Below are 23,892 nucleotides of genomic sequence, written 5' to 3' on the forward strand. Positions count from 1 at the left end.
AGCCTAGTACTAAACTATGAAACTATGAAACTATAACCTTCCCATTACATATGGAATTTTTTTCAAGATGTTCTCATTGTCTGAAGCAAAAATGGGTGACGTGTACATAGAAGGAGTGTGGGAAAAGCTGCACATAGGCAAAGACAAGTTGATATAACAAATTTTGTTAATAAAGATGCTCTATAAAAATGACACGTGGCTAACACCAGTAAGCAAGAACTGTAACTGGTATGCTTTAAAAGAGGGTTATAGCATGGAAAATATAAATATGATGAGTTATATGTTATGAGAACACTAAGAACATGGGACATTATTTATATTTTCCTTGTATTATGTTTTATCATAAAGTATCTGTCGTATGGTACTGTATGTGATGCCCCAACACTGGCCCAGTAATCAAGAAGCCTCAATCCTCACCACTGGCAACAATGGGGGATGTACACACTGGGAGGATGACACATACACGCACAGTAAAGTGCAATGTCCCTTAAGAGCACACAGAGACCACAGTCAGTCTGGGGCTGGTTTCTCCCTCTTTCTCCAGATCTCCAATAAGACTCCCCACTGGCACAGCTATAGAGTTGAGTTCTTAGCCAGGGTTACAAGCCAAGTCCTCCAACACTCTCTCTGTCCAACCAATGCTTCGTGTCCTTGCCCAAGTAGCTGACGCACACACTCTTGGAGATTTGTTTACACACACACACACACACACACACACACACACACACACACCCCCTGAGAAAGGCTGGCACAGGTTTACTAGCTATGCCCCCTTCTTCCCAGACTATAAGGTAGTTATCACTGCCACCAGAACCCCTTATCAGCTACGTTAAGGCCCTTAACAAAGGGTGTCCAATCCTACTGTGTAATGTTACTATTAATCTAAAAGGCAGTCGAACCAAGAGCAAGGCCATTAGGAGTGGTCTGCACAGTGGTACCAAATAAATATGCAAGTTCTCTCAGAGCTTAAGTATGTCTCGCAAATATCAGTAACAAAGATACGTTTAAATATATTTAATAATAAATAATAAAAGAACAGGGCAATACTCAGTAAATCATCACAGTAACTTCAAAGTTCAAAATCACAGGAAATATTTAAAACAACATTGCAGGACAGTCTTAGATAAAGAAAACATCTAAGCTATACTTCACTATATTCCTATCTGAATCTAAAAGAGTTTCTATGCCTTAGAAACTTCCTTACAGAACAACAAGCAGGCAGAAGTGGTGAGTGGGTGTTTCCTAGCTGATGCTGTCAGGTCAAAGACAAATACAAAATGCCCTCTCTCTCAGAGAGGTTTTTAAATTAATGTCAAATATTACTGCTAGGATACTTGCAGCATGACATCACTTTTTGTCACCTGACTTTATTTCCCAAGCTAGATTCCCCATTGTCAGAAACTATCAGCATTTAGCATCTCCCTGTGAAAAAATACATAGCCTTCAGATGTTTGCAGATCCTGAAAGTCATAAAACAATAAAACACAATACAATGCAGAAGGCTCCCTATTTTTAGACATCCTGTCGCCTTGCTGCTTTGAAACAAATTTTATGGCACAATTATAAAAAACAATTTAATTTCAACTATTTTCTTGAAGTTTTGCAAGTTAACCCTCTATGTTCTAGTTCCCACTGTTAAGGCATATAGTTTACACAGCTACAATAGTTTATATATATATTTCTGTTCTCTTCCAGTAGGGTACACTGTGGATACATCTTTTAAGCTCAATACTTTACACACACTTCTGTATAAATCATATCAATATTCACAAATGACATAGAATTATTTACAAAATTACAGCTAGCTGGGCTGACAATATTTCTTTTTATGACACTGTATCAGCAAGTTGTGAAATAAAACTGATTGCTAAAAAAGGTGATGTCATCATAGAAGTCTGAGTCCATTACCTTATCCAGTAAAACACAGTGGTTGTCTGATTTGGTTAAAGTGCTAGTCTGGTAGTTAAAAAAAAAAAGAAAGAAAAAGAAATGCTAGTCTGACAGCATAGTGGATTAAGGCTATGAACTGTAAACCAGCTGCTCCCTCTAGTCCAGGGTGTGATTCCTTTAACCTCCATTTGCCTACTATTTGACTAAGAGAAAGTTTCTTAGGCATACATTACTCTACAGCAATTGGAGACTGGACAAGGTTCCTCAATGGCCTCCTAAACTGCATCCCTAGTAACTAACTAACCTATTGTTATTTATTTGCTTTTGTTGGCATTCCAGTTTTTGAAAATGCAGTTTCTGTGGTATTACATCACCAAATGAAATTATGAAGTGCGTTTGAATTCCACATAGCGCTATGGAAACATGGTCAGTTTGCTTGATTTCCCAAGACTGTGTGACTCAGACTTGGAATATTAAAGTATGGGGTGAGGTACAGGTGAGTTCTGCCACCTAGAAAACACAGAGAAAATCTGTAACTGTTAACTTTTGCTAAAGTTTTAAAATTAACAAAGTTTCAGTTTACACATTTTTGGTAAGAAGTAGTAGTCATCTGCATTAACTTCAGTGGTTGTTCTCTTTACAGTTGAACTGATACCATACAAGATCGCCTGCAGAACCCCTACTGGAGGCAGCTTATACTGACCATCTCTCAAAAGTAATATTTACTAAGAGAAAGAGAGAGGGTGACAGAAAGAGAGAGAAATGAATACATGCCATTGTAATTCATATCTCTCTTACCTTGCCCAGGATACTCCTTTTTCTTCTGCACTGCTTTCTGGCAAATGCTCTCCAGGAAAACTGATGACCTGAATCCTGTAGGAACGCGATTCACCCCATTTATTGGTTTTGTTGCTTTTAAACATCAAGTATCTTGGCATCTTATCTTGAAGTTTATAGGCAGCTTCATTTTCTGTTTTCACCACTTTCTTAACAAGCTTTGGAACGTTTAAATGCTCTTTCTTGTCCCACGGGATTGTCACAGGCTCAAACTCTATGTCTTCTCCCACTAAAGTATTGTTTATTCCTAAAAGGGGTGAAAAAATATTAATGTTCAGGAAATAAAATATATCTGTTGCAAGGCATTTTTGCTTTGTTGGAAAAAATATATATATTACTCATTGTAAAATGTTACAAAACAGGCCAAAATATAAGAAAAGCTTCATGGAACTGTAATGTACACATTCTAAGTATAACAAATATTCTGTTTTCTGTTTGATAAGGATATACAGAGAAATATACTTGTGTTGACAGTCTGTGTTCCACAAAAATCAGCAAAATCCATTTAGTTGTGTGAATATCCTAGAATTATATTGAATGTCCCTTTGTTTAAATTTATTACTACATCGACTGTAAAGTGATGTTTGTTTACTCTCATCCATTGTTCATGCAGAACTTTTCTCCCTAGGCCTCCTCTGAAAAAGAGCAACACTGCTCAATTGGACTATCCCAGTCAACAGATGTAAAATAAAATAAATAAATATGAATTTTTGAAAACAACCAGCAAAGAGAATGTTTCATCTCATAAGCCCCTACTTACACATATCAAGGGTACCAGAACTTGTCAGAGATTTGTGATGCATGGCTAGGCTTAAAAAGGCCCTTCTGGTTATTAGTCTAGCAAACACCAATGAACCTATGAACCTATAAGCCTAAAACTCAGTCACTACTAACTCCTCCGAACCAGGTTTCAGTACATGCAGAAAGTAACTTACAGCTTTCGTGGAGTCACAAAAAGGGATTGTCAGAGTTTCCATGTTAGGACCATTTGGCAAGTCAGCACTGTTGCCTTAGGTTATGACCAATACCTGCCATGTCCAGATAAGCTAAACACTATACAGTTGATGAGCAGAGTTAGAATACCCTTCCTATGATTCTACTCTCTTCACACTGAGTTCAGTGTCTTATAGTAGTATCTTATCAAAACTAAATGGATCTTGTCTTAAACTAATTCACACTCATACACACAAAGAACAATTACCAGGAGGGGCTAGCAATACTTGTTTCAGTGCCACCACCCCTTCCTGCTTTGATGGTACCATCCTGTCACTAGCCAACACAGTCTAGTTCTCCAAGGTCTCAAGTTACTGAACACTCTACAAATAAGCCAACCAAATTATCTTAGTTTACGGCAGTTCTAACAAAACTGTCCTTCAGTTCAAAGGACGGATATGAGTTTATTATGGACAATCACATCTTGTTTTCAATGGATGATTATTCATCCCCAAAACAGCTAAACGGTTGGGAGGTCACTAATCAAAATAGTAGTGGTTCCTAGGTCACAAAACACAAAAATACTTTTTGCTTTGCATGGAGGCAAGGTCCTGAACACCCACTCAGGAGGTCAAGCCCTGAATTTCCTAAACTATGTAACTCCAAGATTTCACAAATCCAGAGAAGGGAATGAGAGAAAGGGTTACAAATGCAGCACTGACCTTCTCACTCTTCTCTGAGTCTAACCACCATTACAAAATGATAACAATCTTCCAGTGATGATGTTCTAAGCACTGATCAACAGAACCATGATAAATAGTAGGTGTTTTGATGGATATTAACACACGCATTCCATCAGATCTGCATAATTACCCTTAAACAAAATATAGCCATCCAAATAACAAGATTTTATAAATTAACTATAAAACATTTTCCTTAATATTATGTAAAACACGTGCATAATGAAATACAGTGAGAACATAACAATAATACAAAGAGAAATTCAAATATAAATTGTGGAATAGATAACTTCATAAAAGACTGAGCCTACATGTAGTTCTAGCTAAAAGATGACTGACGGTGTCTAACTATATTTTAAATTATCCAGTACTTGAAGGAAAACGACAGCAAAAATATACAAAATATTAATGAGCTCAAGTAAGATTTGGAACAGAGGTCTTTCTGTACTTCTAGCCATGTAGTTTACACAGCTCAATGCAGAAAATGTTGTTTCTACACACAGGTAAAAAGAAAACATTTTGGATGCTGCATATGTGAACTTCAGAAATATCTGAGTAAATAAGGATAAAATACACTACACACCTGTAGTAAACATAGTTCAAATATCAAGATATCTGATTTTCATGTTTTGCAAAAAGTATGTTTTTATGGAAGAGGTTGTGACACTGATATAATTTTAGAAAAATCTGAGGTACAATTGCCAATATGCTTTAATGCCTTATCTTAACTTAAACTAAAAGAGTCTATTAAGGTCAAGATCCTTGCAATACTGAAGTACTGAAGTCCTCTGGCAAACTTTGTACTGTGTCCATACTTTTTGTCAGCATACACATATACATATTTTAATGGTTTTCAGTTTATTAATTCCTGCAATTTTATTGATATTTTATTATTAAAAAAAAAAAGATTGTGGGGAAGTTCTGTGATTCTCTTGTTAGAATTTAGTGATGTTATGTTTTTGGGTGTAAATGAAAGTGCTTACCATTAATGCAATAAACCAATGTTCAAGTGTACTTCCTTCTATGGAGCTAATGAAGATATAGTGAAGAAAAACTGAATTCTTCTTCTTCGAACATTAAAGTACTCATGCGGCAAGATCTATTGTCTTTGGCCAACTGGATCAGTCCTAAGAAACTTCTAACCCTCACAAAAAAACTGAAGTAATGCTGTTAAATTCACCACAAAAATTTGTATACTCACCATCTGCCTCCATCATAGACCATCATACTAATCATCTTTACAGAATGGGCAACCAGCACATTTTCACCCTGATTTTAGAATAAACATTCTCCAGCTGGTTGTTAATGTACAGGTATTGCCCACTGAAAAGCAAGTCTGCTACTTTATGGCAGCATATTAAGCTGTTGTGACGCTCGGACACAAAAACGTAAACAGCCACTATTGTTTTATACTCACTAGATCTGGCTTTGATGTTTAGTGAGTGCAAAATTTAAAAGAAAATAAATAAAAAAGAAGAAATATGCATGCATATGGATGTGGGGTTCCCTATCAGAAGCCTGAAACACTATAAGCCTGAAAATCAAAATCCTGAAAACGATAGACTGAAAATTCAAAATCCTGAAACTCAAAATCCTGAAAACACAAATAATGCTAATATGTCACTATAAAGACACTAATATCTACCAACTGACCCTGACCCTAACCCTAAGGTCCGTCACTATCGCACACTCACCTGACCCGCGCCCTAACCCTAACTCACTTAAACCGCCCCTAACCCCAATATTTGTCACTATTGCATACATGCCTAACCTGCGCCCTAACCCTAACTCACTTAAACCGCCCCTAACCCTAACATAAAACCAACCGCACACTTACCTGAACCCAACGCATGACCCAACACCACAGGGCTAACAATAGCAAAGCCACAATGACGTCAGTATGTCCATTTTGTGTTTTCAGGATTTTGGGCTTTCAGGATTTTGAATTTTCAGTCTATAGTTTTCAGGATTTTGATTTTCAGGCCTATAGTGTTTCAGGCTTCTGATAGGGAACCGGATGTGGATATGTGTGCACACACGTGTGTGTGTACATGAGACAGAAACAGAGATAGAGCATACTAAAGTCTTTAAGCATACATTCCTTAAACAATAAGAAATATAAAACTCTATCCCCCAGTACTAACTAACCTGAATGTTCAGTGATTTAACTGCACATACTACAAGAGACAGATCAGAACTATGCTACAAAATCAGGGACAGTTAAAAGGCACAGGAGGTTGCATGCCTTGCATGCTATGATTTTTTTCATTCATTTGCTAACAATGATACATCTAAGGTTTATTCACTGAACAAAGTGGTTGTAACTGCTGGTCATGTGTTTGTGTGTGTGTGTGTGTGTGTGTGTGTGTGTGTGTGTGTGTGTGTGTGTGTGTTTCTATGTATATGTGTGCAAGTCTGTCTGTGCCTGAAGACTGGATTCCCCAGCAGTTCCTAAGGACACCATGAAGCAAACCACCTGGTTCTTGGGCCATATCCTCCCTTTAGAACTGTCAATTCCCTCATCACCACCTCCTCCTCTACACTGATTTTCATCCACTGCTCTCCTCATTTTGCTCTGTCTTCCTCCCAGTATGGAGCTCTGCAATTGTTTTCTTTTTAAAACTGAAGCAAACGTATTCACTTCTTCTGCTTTCCCCATATCTTTTGTGATCTTCCTCTCACCTTTGCAGTCTAGCCAAATATGTCCTCTTTTACTCCTGTCGTTATAATCTTAAAAAAATGTCTCTGATCCCCTTCTTCATCATTTCTCCCAAAATATCCTTTCATTTGCACCTTTCTAGCTCTATCTCCTTTGTAACTTTTTCTGCTTACCTCATTGTACTATTATTCTGCCTGAACGTTCCTATATTTTCCATCCAGCCCTTCAGCTTCTTGTATGCCATTTCCTTTGTCCTAATTGTTAGCCTTACATTAATGTGAAGACAACAATTGCTTTTTACTTTGTTACTTCTTCCTCTGACCCATTCCCATAGTGTGTTAATTCCCTTGGTTTGCCTCATGTTCTTTAGGCCATTATTGACCCTTCCCACATTTTAGCATAACCCACCCCTTTGAAAGCACAAATTGTCATTTTTGTACTTAAGATTCTTGCTAGTCACAACTCCCCTGTTAAAAAACTGTCCAATAGCAAAGTCAATGTTGGCTAACAGTATCTTTACCTCTGGCCCAAATCTCAAAACCTGTAGGCACTTAAAACCTGGACAAAGGCTGTTGAAAAGTAGGGATATCTGACCAAAGTCTAGACTGGTAATTAGCATATTTCTGCATACCTAGTAACATAACTCATAGTCCCTGTAATATGAGTTAGAAGCAACAGTTTAGAAGGTGACTTACTGTGTAATAATAAACAACCTTAAAAAGGCAAAGGTAGAAGCAAGTAAGTGACACTATAATTGGCACTCTAGGATGTCCTACACTGGAGACAGTTTTACATGTGCTAGGAGTAAGACTATAAAACCTTGTGTAGTATGTAGTCCTATAAAGATTTAAATGAGTCTTCCCTGTGATCATTAAGTGCTCCATTGCCAAGGCTCACAATCGTATACAATAAGCTGTGGCTCACAATCATGTCTGATGCAAGGGATGTCTTGCAGCAATAACCTGATAATCCAATGGTTGTTCACCATTAACCTGCATTACATTTTCACCATGGATCAATCTGCTCTTAACATATACATATTTCCCATTAATATAGCCCTCCTCTTCTTTTTAATCCACTCCTTCACTGTCAACCCCAGTCTCTCATCCCACTCCCTTAATGTATTTTTGGCGTGATACACTGTTTTGGTCCAACAGCACTCCCACTGTTTTTTATTTACCTTAACAGTAAAAGCATTTCCTTGTTTTGAACATAATAAGCTTCTAACTTCTTATATGGGGTGATGTTTCTCTTACTGTCTTTTCTCACCTTGATGGTCTTACTTAATCATTAATATCTGCCAGCAGTCAGTTAATGAGGTTCACATCCTCAACTGTTGGGAAGCTGCTCAGCAATTGCCTGCAGCTCAGCGACAAAGAAAATTTACATGTGAGAAAAATATTTTAAACTGAGCAAGTAAAGCAGCTTTTTCCTTACATGTTCAATTTTCCTAAACATACTAAATGCCCTAGCTCCCATTAGGAAAATTAGGATCAAACCAAATCCTGCCCCCTGGCTCTCCAAAGATACCCTTTTCACAATGAAACTTAGAGACAACACCTGGAAACAATGGTCTAAGTCAAAATCTCCTTCTGTCCTCCTTAAATATAAAGACCTCAGAAACATCACTAAAAAACTTATTATTAAGGGCAAAACAAAATTCTATCAAGAAGCCCAATCCACCCAGTTTTCAAATCCCAAAAAATTCTGGTACACTATGAACAGTATACTCCATCCTGGCAAACCCTCTACCCCCAGCCCCTTCCCTGACAAAATCTATCTTAAAACTGCCAATCTTCTAAATAACTACTTTATAGACTCTATCAGAAAACTAACCCCCCCCCCAGACTACAGTCAAAAACTACCTTTAATCCCCACGACCACCCAGTCCCTAACAGCCTTCTCTCTGAAACCTGATTCTACTGTCTATATCAAATCCCTTCTGCTAAAACTGAAACCTTGCTCGCCCTCATTTGACAACCTACCCCCACAATTTCTTAAGCTTGCTGCCGACTCTATAGAATATCCTGTCTCAATTCTTATTAACTGTTCTATCAAAGAATCCTCAGTCCCTGAGATCTGGAAATCATTCTATACTATTCCACTTCACAAGGGAGGTAACTCCACCAAACCTACCAAATACCGACCAATAGCCGTCCTTTCTCCTCTCTCAAAAATTCTCGAGAAATGCATTCATAGGCAACTTATACCCATTTTACTTCATTAAGACCTCCTTACCCATCTCAGCATGGATTTAGACCTCAACACAGCACATCCACAGCCCTGCTATCTTTTACTCAGACTGTTTACCTGCTTAACAGTTGCTTTTACTATACCTGCTTGCAGTACTTGTTTTACTTTCCTGCTCTCTGCCACACTTCAAATCACACTTTCTCTGTTTTACTGCATTTACCTGTAGTGATATAATTACCTGCTTAACGGTTGCTTTTACTCCATACCTGCTGGCTGTATTTGTTTTGCTTTCCTGCTCCCTGCCACACTTCAAATCACATTTTATCTATTTCCTTTTACTAAACTGCCTATATTGTGTCTATAATTTGCATTTATATGCATTTATCTGTAGTGATATAATTAGCTGATTAACTGTTGCTTTTACTCCATACCTGCTGGTTATATTTGTTTTACTTTCCTGCTCTCTGCCACACTTCAAATCACATTTTCTCTATTTCCCTTTACCAAACTGCCTATACTGTGTCTATAATTTCCACCTCTAACAACCTTTTTCAAAAAACCTACTTTCTGTACACTCCTAACAACCATTTGAACTCTCTCCTTTTTTTCAGTCTAAAGTGCTGTACACTCTCCACAAGTCCACCCCTCCCTCCAGCTGGTCCCATTCACCTCACTGCCTGTTGTACTTCCCACTCAACTAAGGACATACAGAGCCTACAGTATAAGAATTGAAACCTACTGTTAAGCTAATGTATGTGCTTTCCTGAGATAATACCCGTGAACAACTTCAATTTATTGGCATAGTATTGCCTATATTAAGTGGTGTGCACACTCGCAGAAACAGCAGCTGATAGCGTCTCCCTTTTTTCCACTCCTTGCTTTGTTCACTTTCTGTCACTAAGTGGCAGTAAAACACTGCCCTTTGAGGCTATTCCATGTACTAACAAGGTTCAGTCAAGGCCGTTTTCCCCACTGAGACTCTATCTGAATCACTGTCTCCCAGATGAAAGTGCGGCCTACAAAGCATAGCATAATGCTGCTGTAATAACAAAAGCACCCCCCGAAAACTAGCAATCACAGCTCTCACTTACTTACCATTCCACAGTTTCAGTTCCAAGTCTCACTGATAATTTTTTTTCTTACCAGCTGTTGGGCTGGCTCTGCCTTCTCCATTCGTCCTTCAGGGTCACTCTGCTCCCCTACCCTACCCACCCCAGACTTATACATAGCGGTAACTCTACCCCCTCCAATCAACTGTCACCTACTCACACCATCCACTTCTGACTGTACCCGCCCCCTTCTCAATAGCCTCCCTCCCTCTCCCCCCAATCTCCACCCATAACAGTACCCACCATGCCCCAGGATTCCCACTCCTCATTTCTTAATACACTGGAAAATATTAGGGTACAACCTAACACCCTAATAATGGGCGATTTCAACTACCCTGCCATTAACTGGGAAAACTACTCATGTACCAACTCTTGTGCTCAACGTTTTCTGGAAATCATAAATTCCAATGCCATGGATCAAATTATCCACACCCCCACCAGGGGCAGACCTGGTTATTACCAACATGGGCAACCGGTGCTCCACACCAGAGGTTAATTCCTCGTTGGTCAGATTCGACAATAAGCTAATCACCCTAGACATCCACATCCCTCCCCCACCCCCCATTAGGGAAAACACAGTAAAAAAATTCTCCAAAGCCAACTTCACGCTTTTTAAGACAGAAGTGGCAAACTTCACGACACCCATGCTGATGGACAACAGAGGTATGACTGCTGAATCCTACACAAATGCACTTTATAAGCACTTACATGAGTGCATGGATCGTGCAATCCCTAACAGAACCAAGATGCTATCCTCCAAAAAACGGAAGCTAATCTGGTGGTCCCCTGCCATAAACAAACTCTACAACAGAAGAAAGAAACTGTTGCAAAAAAGAGTAAAATCCCATGATTGGAGAAACTCCCTGGTCAGCTTCAGTAAGAAGCTGAGATCCCTCATAAAATCCTCCAAAGCTAGTTATGAAAACAAAATCGCCACTGACTCTAAAGACAGCCACAAAGCATTCTATAGCTATGTCAAGAATCTCAATAGCAACACTCAGATCTGCTCTGAGTTACAGCACAAAGGTACTAAATATACAGAACCAACGGATATTGCCAACATCCTGGCAGATAGGTTCAGTGCTAACTTTACCCCTCTGTCATCCCCTAAAGGGCCAATCTCTATACCAGAAGAATGCAAAGTTCCTGCAATCACAGCTGCACAGGTAAAAAACACACTATCCAAAGCCAAGAACACAGCATCCATGGGACCTGACGACATCCCAGGCTGTGCTCTACATGAACTACAGAACGAACTGGCACCCCACCTAAGTACCATGTTCAATAATAGCCTCTACCTCAGGCTATGTGCCCACTGAATGGCGCACAGCAACAGTTATCCCACTCCACAAAGGGGGAGCCACCACAGACCCCGGAAACTACCACCCCATTAGCCTAACAAGCCTGGTCTGCAATCTATGGAGCGTATCATCATGGAACTTATAAACAATGACATTGGTGATCTCCAAACTCAGGACCCCACCCAGTTCGGGTTTGTAAAAGGCAGATCATGTCTCCTAAACCTGATAGACTTCTTTGAAGCAGTCACCAAAGCCGTAGATGAGGGTAAGGTGGTTCACACAGCCTATCTAGATCTCGCCAAGGCTTTTGACACCATCCCCCACTCTAGAATTATAGATAAACTCACTAAACTAGGTATAAATCCCTATGTCACAAGATGGGTTTCCAAATGGCTCACTGACAGAACCCACACTGTGAAAGTAGCAGACTCCAAATCCAGCTTCAGACCAGTGACAAGTGGAGTACCACAGGGTTCAGTCCTGGGTCCTCTCTTGTTTGGTATCTACTTCTCTGAAGTACAGGCCAACACAGAAGGTCTTTGGCTAACGAAGTTCGCAGATGACTGCAAACTAGGAGCCGTAATCAAAACTCCAAAAGATGTGGACATCCTACAAAAGGGCCTTGCTGAGACAGATGCCTGGTGTCAAAGCCATGGCCTCAAGCTCAATGCCAAAAAGTGCATTGTCATTCCTTTTGGTAAAAACTCAGTACCCATGAACTACCACATAGGTGGTAGTCTATTTAACACTGAAAGTGTGATAAGAGACCTTGGGACACAGGTGGACAGTAGTCTCTCCTTTGATAATCACATCACCACAGTAGTCAGGAAATCCTTCTATGTGGCACACCTCATCACAAAAGGTTTCTCATCCAGGAAAAAAGAGGTCATTGTTCCCCTCTACTCGTCACTCATTAGACCCATTATAGAGTACAATGCCCCTTTTTGTATGTACCTCACAACACATCTACAACAACTGGAAAGGCCACAGAAATACCTCACAAAGAGGATTACCTGCCTCAAAGAGATGCCCTATGCAGACCGTCTCAAAAAACTGCGGCTTTACTCCGTTCCATATCACCTACTCAGAGGCGATCTCTGCCTAACACACAAAGCTATGTCAAACCCAGAGCTTTTAGACATGCTCCACTTAAAGAAATCCCAATCCCTACGAGCTACATGATCTCGGGACCTAAACCTTGTCACCACAATAAACAGAACATGCTGGAGGGATAGATTCCTGTCCCAGAGACTTCCCATACTCTGGAACAAACTACCTAGCTATATCAAACAAAGCTCCTCATTAGCACTGTTCAAAAAAAATCTTGATGATTGGATGGGAGATAGAAAATTCACCCAGGGGATCACTTCTGTGGCTCTGCTGGACAGTGGCACAGGAAAATAATTTTCTTGGGTGGCAAAAGCCAGGGTACCTTTGGTTAGGCTTATATAGGCCCTAGGGCCAATAGCCTAGTACCTACCTATGAACCTATGCACTCCAAAACCTTCCTAAATCCATTTTACAAGTATGGCACATACTACATATGCCACTCTCCCCAATCTGTTTCTAAATCTTGCCCTTAGCCTACTAATTCTTATCTCCTCCAAATCTATACTTCACCCTACAGCTAGTATGTCTACAACTTCTCTCCTATGCAGTGACAAACCATTAAACAGCTTCTATAAAATATCACCGTCTACTCGAACACCATTTCATTCATTTATCTAAACTAAAAATATTACCCTTCACTACCATAAATAAAAACATCTACCACTATCTAGCACCCTATAACAAAAATATTCTTTCAAAACACTCCCTTAACAACCAAAACAGAATATCCCTACGTGGTGACATCCACCCCAACCCAGGACCCTCAAGCATAACTATACTAAACCAAACTCCATTTTCTAATGATCTACTGTTAGCAACCATAAAATTCATAGTGTCTGTAACTTTGCTTGGTTAACACAAAACACCCCTGACATCCTAGCACTCACTGAAACATGGCTAAAACCCCAAATCCAAGATATTGAAATAACACCCCCAGGTTATAACATACTACAGAAAAATAGAACCAACAAAAAAGGATGTGGGGTATCCATAATCTATGCTGACTGTCTCAAAAGACTACCCTTCCAGAAAACACTCCCATCATTTTCAAATGTTGAAATCCTAATAGCAACCCTACAAAATAACAAATCTAAACAGCTATGCACAGTTAGTCTGTATATCCCACCAGCACCAAATGTCCAAACCCAAGAGGACATCCTCACCTAGATGTCAGAAAATATCTGCAACAAAACTATTATGGGAGATAAAAACATCATTTGGCAATATTTAATAACTGACTCCCCAACAAACAGCATAAACCTCTACAAGTTCACCCAACTTGTCACCAACCCTACCAGAATGTTCAACAGCAATACACCAGGAGCCACCCTTGACTGGATCTTAGTTTCAGATCCACTTAAATACTCAAATCCAAAGACCCTACCCAATATACTCAGCAACCACTTACCTGTTTTCACTTGTAGATACACTCCACATATATCCAAGTCTCATAACTATAATGCCACCAGAAAGCTAAAACATTTTGATCAACAAGAATTTATCAACATTCTGAAACTTTCAGATTGGCACCCACTAAAACTCTGCCACTGGATGATGATGATGCCTTATACTATTTTAATAAGATATTCCTAGACACATTCAACAACCTAGCCCCTCCTCATACTAAACAATAAAATCAAAGCATGCTCCTTGGCTAACAAAGGCCGCTAAACAACTCCTACAAAATAAGGACAAGGCCTGGAAAGAATGGCATAAAAACAAAAATGAATGTGATCTACTTAGAGACAAACAGTTATGAAACAAGAGAAACTATTTCACTAACCAACTGAGTAACCTTAGAAACAACCCAAAACAATTCTGGAAAAGCATCACTAATCTCCTTAGCCCTGCCACCAAACAAAACCCATCACCATGCCCAGAAAAAAACACCATCACAAATAGCCACTATGTTCAACTCACATTTTATAAATAGCATACACAAATTAATAACAGGTTCCTCTCCCTCTACCCTCACCATATCAAATTCCTTTCCCCCTCCTCCTCTACTCCATAAAAGCAGTCCTCACTTAGAAAGATCCTCTCCCACCCTAGACAATTCTTCTCCCCTTCACCAAAGCAATATTACACCATCTAGCCTCTTCTCACTACAACCAATACAAACTGTAGAAATTCAGAGACTCCTCAGAAAATTAAAACCATGCTCTCTCTCCTCTGATGACCTCCCACCAGAACACTTAAAACTCGCTGCTACGGCCATAGCATACCCCGTTAGCATTCTGATCAACCGCTCACTTAAAGAATCCTATGTCCCTAACCTCTGGAAAAAAATCCAGCAACACCCAACTTCACAAAGGAGGTAACTCCAATGAACCCTCTAACTATCGTCTAATCTCTATCCTCTCCCCAATATCCAAACTCTTTGAAAAGTGCATCCATAAACAGTTATTTCACCATCTCACACACAACCTACTCACCCCCACCCACATGGTTTTCACCCCTCACACAACACAAGCACTGCACTTATCTCCTTTATGGATACTGTACAGAGATCCATCGACTCAGGTAATATTACTTCTGTACTACTACTAGACCTGTCGAAGGCTTTTGATACAGTATCACATAATACCTTTCTAATATTGGCTGCATCCCACCCACCCACCAATGGTTTAATAGCTACCTCACTAACAAGCAACAATGTGTAAAATGGCAAAATACCTTATCAGAATACCAAGCCAATCAAACTGGAGTACCACAAGGGTCCATACTTGGACCTTTACTCTTTAACATATTTACCAACAGCCTGTAAAGTTCGAACATTGGTAATTGTGAAGCCGTGGAACACCAAATTTGTTCCCAGGGAAAGAATTTGGTGGGCCGTTTCTGTGGCTTTGCGAGTATCAGGACTGTGGTGGGAAGTTACAGGTCGGGTTCAGGTAAGTGTGAGATTGTGTGGATGTTAGGGTTAGGGCGTGGGTTAGGTGAGTTAGGTGTCCGATAGTGAAAGACTTTAGGGTTAGGGCAGGATAGGTGAGTTAGGGTTAGGGCAGGATAGGTGAGTTAGGGTTAGGGCACGGGTCAGGTGAGTGTGTGATAGTGACGGACCTTAGGGTTAGGGTTTGGGTTAAGGTAAGTGGATAGGTAGTAGTGTATGTACAGTTTAGTGTAGGGTTAGATGTAGGATTTTGAGTGTATGCGTGTGGATTGATGTTGTTTTGGTGTGTTTGTGTTGCGTGTGTGTTTCTTGGAACAGAGATTTTTTTTTCCCCTGGGAAAAAAATTGCTGTTCTAAGACTTCAATGTCTGTGCAGTTCATGGTTTGAAGTTCGAACATATGGTGTTCGAACTTCAGATGTTTCGATGAACTGATATAGACCCGATACCTTCGCCGCAATCAAAGCCTGGTTAACCAAATCACAACTACTCCTTAATGCCAAAGAAAACAAAGGTTCTATTCTCCGCAGCAAAACTCCTCTCACCTGACTCTCACTTTTATATTTTCTCCCAAAGCAACACAGAAATTAAAATCGTACTCCATCCTAAACTATTAGCTGTTACCATTGACAATAAACTTACATTTGAATACCATATTGGTAATGCCATTAAAAAAAAACACTGCAGATTAGGAGCCCTATACAGACATAAACATTTCATGGACAGCACCACCAAAAAAGCTTTCACCAACACTTACTTGCTCCCCTATCTATTATACGGTGCCCCCATTTTTACTAACCTTCACTCATCTCTACAAAATATGCTTCTGTCCTGCTACCATAAAATCACCAAATTTGCCACAGGTAGCTCATACCGCTCACATCACTGCCGAGCCTTAAAGAATTAAACTGGCTGGAATTTCCATATCACCTTAATCTCATTCAACTGTCAATAGCACATAAACTTGTCTACAATCCAAATAACTACCCTGCCCTTAAGAACATTTCAATACCCTATAGCCCCACCAGAACCCTTCACTCCAAATATAAACAACTCATAACTGTTCATGTACCAAACAAAAGAGCCGGACACTGCCTTTTCTCATACAGTGTCGCTAAACTATAGAACTCAGTTCCAGCTAGCTTAAACACCATTAGCTGCTTCAACAAATTTAAGCACACCCTAAAGAACTGTTGCTCATCTGGTCAGGATAAAACAGATGAATATTTGTGGGTTCTGTTCAAGCAGCGTTATTACACACAAACACATCAGAAATGAGGCTTTATAACTTAACCTTAAATAAACTTATAAACAGACTGACTTCTACACTCATACATGTTAACACTCTGGCTGTTCTCTCAAAATGACACTGCTGCCTCCACATGCTCTATATTTATATGCACTAGCTACATCTGGAAATACTTCTTAAAGGTACATACACACATTGATACATCCTCCCTCTTTGAGAAATGATCCTTATACGAAATGACAGTATTCAATGACATGCAATTTACAGACATGATCTTTTGACATGCAGTTATACAGAACTAATTATATGACATGCAATCATACAAAATTAAGACACATAGAAAACAATTATGTCTAAGTTGCTGTGAATCTTATACTAGGTTTAGAAATACCGCCTGATCGTGTAACATAAAAGTGAGAATTGGATCTAGCAACAGGGACTGTCTTCAAGGAATGTTCAACTTTGGGGATATCTGGAACATCATCACAATGGTTAAGGTGTTTACCTTAGAGATGCAAGGTGCAGGGTTTGATTCTCACATGGGGTAATTGACTAGGCTTAAAATGGCCCACAAGGGCGGTTAGCCTAGTACTAATCTATGAACCTATGAACCTGAGGAATGGGAATGGACACTGTGACATGTTCCTTGGTACGAACATTGTCAGGATTGCTCTGAAGTCTAGAGTCTGTATCACAAGTACGATGCTGCAATATCGTTTCTGATATATGAGGAAGATGCATGCAGTTTCTCCTGTACTCTATACCCTCAGATTCCGCTGAGTAGGATCATAGCTCGGTACACATACCTCTTAATTGACCAATTCAATCAAAGCCTTTCGCCATTTGCATCCTCCCTGTCTCTCCTTTTTTTAACAGACGAAGAAATCTGCTCGTTTTATCATAGCTGGACTTCTGAGAAGAACGCTTCTTAAAAAGTTGGGCTTTGATTGCTCTGTTCTTTTTAGCATTAGACGCCAACAAACTAGAACTGATAGGCAAGGCTGTTCTGGTTTGCTTAGATAAAAGTCTCTGAGCAGGCGACTCAAGTAGATTGTCACGGGGTATACTTCTGAGACTTAGTAAATTCAAGAAGATATCAGTACTGTCATGCTTTGACCTCTCTAGTAATTGCTTTGCACTCTGTACTGCATGTTCAGCAAGGTCGTTTGAGTGAGGATATTCAGGACTGCTAGTAACATGGATAAAGTCCCACTCTTTAGCAAATCTCTGAAACAACTGACTGGTAAACTGAGAACCACTGTCAGAAATAACTTTGTGTGGATTACCATGGACAGAGAAATGATGTTTCATCTTAGTAATAACTGCACTGGACATTAGGTTAGCAAATCAGTCTCAAACCAGTTTGAATAAGAGTCTACCAACACTAAGTAATGTTGACTGTTCCACTCAAATATGTCAGTCGCTACTGTTGACCAAGGTAGTTCAGGAATTTGGCTTAGCTGAAGTGGCTCTTTTTGCAAATGTGGCTTAGTACTGTTGCACACTGAACAAGAAGAAAACACTTTATCAATGTCCTTTGATAGAGAAGGCCAAAAAACTAGTCTTCTCTCCCTTCTTTTGGTAGAATCAGAACCTGGGTGGCCGTGATGTAAAGCATGAATGTATTTATGCTGTAAGGAAGTAGGAGCAACTTTCAGACCTTTGAAAATGATACCATCTTCCATCAGCATTTCATCTCTGTATGGAAAGTAAGGTTGTACTTCTTGCGAAAAACAGGATTGTTTTGATGGCCATCATACATTGATGAAGTAGTTTCAGCTTTTGCAAAATCGGATCAGCCTTTATATGATCTCTTAGCTCAAGTCTCATGGTAGAAAAATTACGTATTTCCATGACATCAAAGTCAAAATTCTCTGCATCAATCTGTATTTCTGGGTGATATGGATAAGGAATCAGCCAGATAAAAAAAAGTTTACCCTTTGTATAGACCATTTTGAAATTATACTTTTGTATTTTAAGCATCATTCTTTGTAGTCTTGCTGGAGTGGAATGCATAGGCTTCTTTAAAATAGTAACTAGAGGTTGATGGTCAGTTTCTATCTTGATTTCTTGTCCATAAATATAATCATGGAACTTCAAACATGTGAACAAACTGCCAAAATTTCCTTCTTAATTTGAGCATACTGCATCTCAGTTTGGGTAACAGTTCTAGATGCATAGGCAACAGGTCTGCCCTCTTGAAGAATAACTGCGCCAAGACTGAACTTTGAAGCATCGCACGGAATAACTACTGGTTTGTGGACATCATAGTACTTTAATGTAGGCAGGTTAGCAATTTGCTGTTTGAGGTTATCAAATGCTCTCTGATGTTGTTCTAACCATGACCATGCAATATTGCTGCAGGTCAGCTCTCTTAAAGGAGCTGATAACTCAATAAAGTCAGGGACAAATTTTCCCAAACAGTTACCATACCAAGAAAATGCTCTATGGTCTGAGCACTGTCTGGAGCTGGCATCTCAAGAATCACTGCTTGCTTAGAAGGATCTGGTCGTAACCCTGCACTGATAAATAAATGACCTACATAAGTAACTTCTGGTAATCTGAATTTGAACTTCAGAAGACTGAGCTTTAAATTCAGTTCACGCATTCTGTCCAGAACAGAACTTTCCTGAGGTTTCCATCATGCTCTGCTTCACCATGACCTCCAACTAGTAAATCATCAGCTACTATTGTGCACGGGTAGCATGAAACAATTTGCTCCAGTGCACGCTGAAAGATTTCACTGGCAGAATTTATTTCAAAAGGCATTCTGAGAAATTGGTATCTACCAAATGGCATGCTGAATGTACTCAGTAGTGAAGATTTGCGATCAAGCATCACTTGCCAAAATGAACTCTTTGCATCTAAGACAGAAAAAAACAGTGGCATTTGGCATGAGGGTTGCAATTTCCTCGACTGTACGCATAGGATGATCAGATCTTTTTAATGCCTTGTTTAAGTCTCTTGGGTCAATGCATATTCTGATCTCATCTGAATTTTTCTTATGAGCAGCTGCCATGGAAGATACCCACTCAGTTAGTTCTGTGACTGGACAAATCACACCTTGCTGCACCATTTTGTCTAACTAGACCTTGACTTTGTCCTGCATAGCTATTAGAAGTCTTCTTGCTGCTCTGACCACTGGACTGATCTTTGGGTCTACTTTCATGGAGTACACAACTGGAAGTTTGCCTATCTTGTCATCAAAAATATCAGGATACTCTGAGAAAATAGTATCACTGAAGCTAGAACTAGGACATGTGATTACATGATGTACTTCTTTGGTAAAAGAAAACAGTTTCATTCTTAAACTGTCTCCGAGACCTAATAATGAATGCACAGGTCTTTGGACAACATAAAATTGCAAGCTGTAACTGTTCCCAGTCGAATAGCATGAAAGCACTACTGAACCTTCAGTCTGAATCTCTTCACCTCCATAAGCAACAAGCTTCGAACAATGGACCAAATTATGCTGCTCACTAGGACTCACTTTAGCAAATGTTTTTTCTGACATTACATTACACTCTGAACCATTGTCTGCTTTGAGCTCTGTGGGTTTACCATTGATCAGGATGGTACAAAATACTTCATTCTTTGCCAATAAATCTACTGCATTAACCTTTCCAAAGACCACTGATACATAGAAAGTAGGGTTCCAGCTTTCTACATGATCAACTTGCTTTTTTGAGTGACCTTTATTAATAACTGAATGAGGCTTACTTGATTTGCAAAACGTTTGAAAATGATTTCATGTTTTACACTTGGGGCATTGTTGACCAAATGCTGAGCACTTCTCTCTTTTAGACACATGGTTGGCTCCACAATTACAACAGTTAACAATAAGACTTGACTTGGGTTTTGCTGACTCACTCTTATACTGTACTGAGCATGCTCATTTAACTGAACTAGTCTTAGAACTTGCTAGAAAGCTATGGGTTTTCCCTGCCACATCCACAGGGGTTGCTACTGACATGTACTTAGGCCTGTTTCTGCTTGCCACATGTTGCGTGCAGACTACTTTTACTCTAGAGGCTGCTGAAACCATGCTCTTATCACTTGTAAGCATACTTGTGTGCCTTTCTGTGATCTCATGGATTTGACAAATCTCTAGGGCTTTGCTTAACATTAAATCACTGTCATGAAGCAAAATCTTTCTCACTGCAGCACTATTAATACCACACACTAGTATGTCCTTTATTAACTCATCTTTCAAGTAACCAATTCTGCACGTTTTAGCTTTGTTTCTCAAGTCACTGATTTTTGTTGTTGTTGTTGTTATAAGCTGCAAAAGTTTCACCTGGCTTTTGGTCCCTTGTGTAAAACAAGTGCCTCTCTAATGTAACATTTGTCTGGGGGTTGCATATTTCTCTAAATTTACATTTTAAGCACTCAGGGCCATCCCTTGATTCAGCTGATACCACAATATTACGGTTTGCCCCCTCTCCTGCATAAACTTCTGGTGCATACACAAGTAAATGGTCTCTTTCAATGGTTTCTGACCCAGCTAAGTTAAGCAAAATGAATGTCCTTGTATGTGCATCTTTGTCAGAAAAAGCTACTTGTATGAAAATTTTGTATTCCTGCTCGAATACTCTCCAATCTTCTGCTATATTATGATCAAACACAAGTGGACTAGGTCTGCAAAATGCCTCTGCCATATCAACACACAGTAGTGAAGATGCTTGAAATCATGTACGAACATACACACATAAATATATATGCCAGAACTTTATGCCAGTGCTTGTAATTATGCCCAGTAGCACAACATACTCTTTGAAACAACTGCATTTTGCCAAATAAATCTACCTAGCACATGAATACCATGAAATCACTGTACTTTATGAAACCACTCCTTATCAGTGTAAGAAATACTTCAAAAATTATGGTACTTTGCGAATAAACTGTACACAGCAGAAAAAGCTCAGAGTAAGAAACACTTCAAGATGAATGCATTTTGTAAATAAACTGTACACAGCACAAGAACCTTTCAAAATGGCTGTACTTGCAAAGTAACTGCACAGTGTAAGAAACACTCTGAAATGGCGGCTTTCTGTGAATAAATGCACACAGCACAAGAAACATTTTTGAAATGGCGGTACTCTGACTGCACTTTGCAATATAACTGTACTTTGCACACAGCAAACTCTTTGAAATAATTGCACCATAATAAAGCACACACTCTGCAAACACTTTGCAAACTCTGAGATACTTCGAACAATTTTAATTATGCTTTGAATGGCTTCGGTCAATGCAAAATAGTAGTTTGTGGCTAAACACAGTCTTTTACTAAAAAACATGCAGTCACCTTGCTCTTTAAGCTTAATTTTCCCTTTTATTGTACTCATTATGCTCTTTTAATCTCTTATCATGCTCATTATACTTTTCTTGTGTCCGTTTTACTTTAAACATGCTCGTTATGCAAACCAAAGGTAATTCTGAGCCCCATATGAATAGTTGTACTAGTTTTATCAAATATCGTGGTTTCGAACATTTTATTTAATAATGTGGTTTGTGCCTTTTGTTTGCTTAATAATACATTTTTGTGCTACTCGTTTGATTAATAATGTGTTTTATGCCTTATAAATGCACCATTTCATTTTCTTTGCCAGATAAATCATTTGTGCAGTTTTCTTTACCTTTAGCTTGTTTCTGGCTCTTTTTCATTTGTCTGAGCTCTTTTTCACTCAACCTGCTTAGTCTGCCTTCACCTTCAACTCTGCACCTCATGGCTTGTAGAAGTAGCTCTTCTAATCCAGGTTCTGACACCATATCGCTCGTCCGGTCAGGATAAAACAGGCGAACATTTGTGGATTCTGTTCAAGCAGCTTTATTACACACAAACACATCAAAAATTAGGCTTTGTAATTTAAACTTAAATAAACTTATAAACAGACTGACTAATGCACTCATACATGTTAAGACTCTGGCTGTTCTCTCAAAATGGCACTGCTGCCTGCATGTGCTCTGTATTTATATGCATGTGCTACATCTGGAAATGCTTCTTAAAGTACATGCACACGGTCTGATCTACAAGAACTACCTACTAAATACTAAAATCTGCCCCCCGCATCTATCTTAATAGATAAACATTCTACTCTTTTTGAGCCTTCCTCAAGCTTACCCCAATTTTTACCCAACAAAACCAGAAGGAAACTCTTTTTGATCTATACGTTACTTTAAACAACTGTGTTCTTACTAAAAATCTCACTAACCTTAACTGTCATCTCTCACCCCTTTAAAACTACCAAACGAGTGATTTTTCTTTCCCTTAATTCTTTCAACCTAACACCACCCCTCTAGTGATCTTTTCCTTTCTTAACTTTCAACCTACTTCAATATTTACAAAAAATATGTGTGTGTGTGTGTGTGTGTGTGTGTGTGTGTGTGTGTGTGTGTGTGTGTGTGTGTGTGTGTATATATATATATATATATATATATACACATACAGTAAATTATTCTGTTTTTCTCTCTGATATTGTAATTTCCCACAATTTATTAGTTTGTTTCTCAGTTTATATTGTACTGTATTGTACTGTAATTTCTGTAAATTCTTGTAAAATACTGTGTAATCATAATGTGTCTGTGGAGCTTTTCTCCTCTGGCCTCCACTAAAAACGGGCTCCTTTCCCAGTTGGACTTTCCCGGTCAACAAATGCCAATAAATAAATAAATAACTGTAGTGAAACCAACTTTTTCCTTATCAGCAGGTAGACACCAGTTACAAAAGAGACATCAGTATCAAGCTGCAGACTAATGTAGAAAGATGTCTGATAAGAAAAGAAATAGAAATGCAGTACAAAGTCTAGTCACAGAATATAGTCTCAGTGCAAAGAAAGTATGCTAAGTGACAACAAGAATGGAGATTCAGAGACTTCCAAGATGGCTGCACACTGATCAACAGCTTAACATCAGCTCTCCCAGTGAGAAGATTGAAACTGAGAAAAAGAAGTGACATATCAAAACTGTTTTGGGGTGAATT

At 39.1% G+C, this 23,892-nt stretch overlaps 1 protein-coding gene across 1 annotated transcript in view; it reads right to left on the reverse strand.

The window, feature by feature from the left end:
• The window catches only part of LOC122787775 (membrane primary amine oxidase-like), a 579,965-nt gene that overhangs the window by 193,227 nt on the left and 362,846 nt on the right, over nt 1-23,892 (reverse strand). Inside the window, exon 2 of the mRNA XM_044054674.1 lies at nt 2,689-2,974. Within this exon, the coding sequence (XP_043910609.1) occupies nt 2,689-2,974 (286 nt within the window). The remainder of the gene's footprint in view (nt 1-2,688; nt 2,975-23,892) is intronic.

Source organism: Protopterus annectens, chromosome 13.part0 (genome assembly GCF_019279795.1).
Source record: "Protopterus annectens isolate FY-2018-M chromosome 13.part0, PAN1.0, whole genome shotgun sequence".
NCBI lineage: Eukaryota > Metazoa > Chordata > Ceratodontiformes > Protopteridae > Protopterus > Protopterus annectens.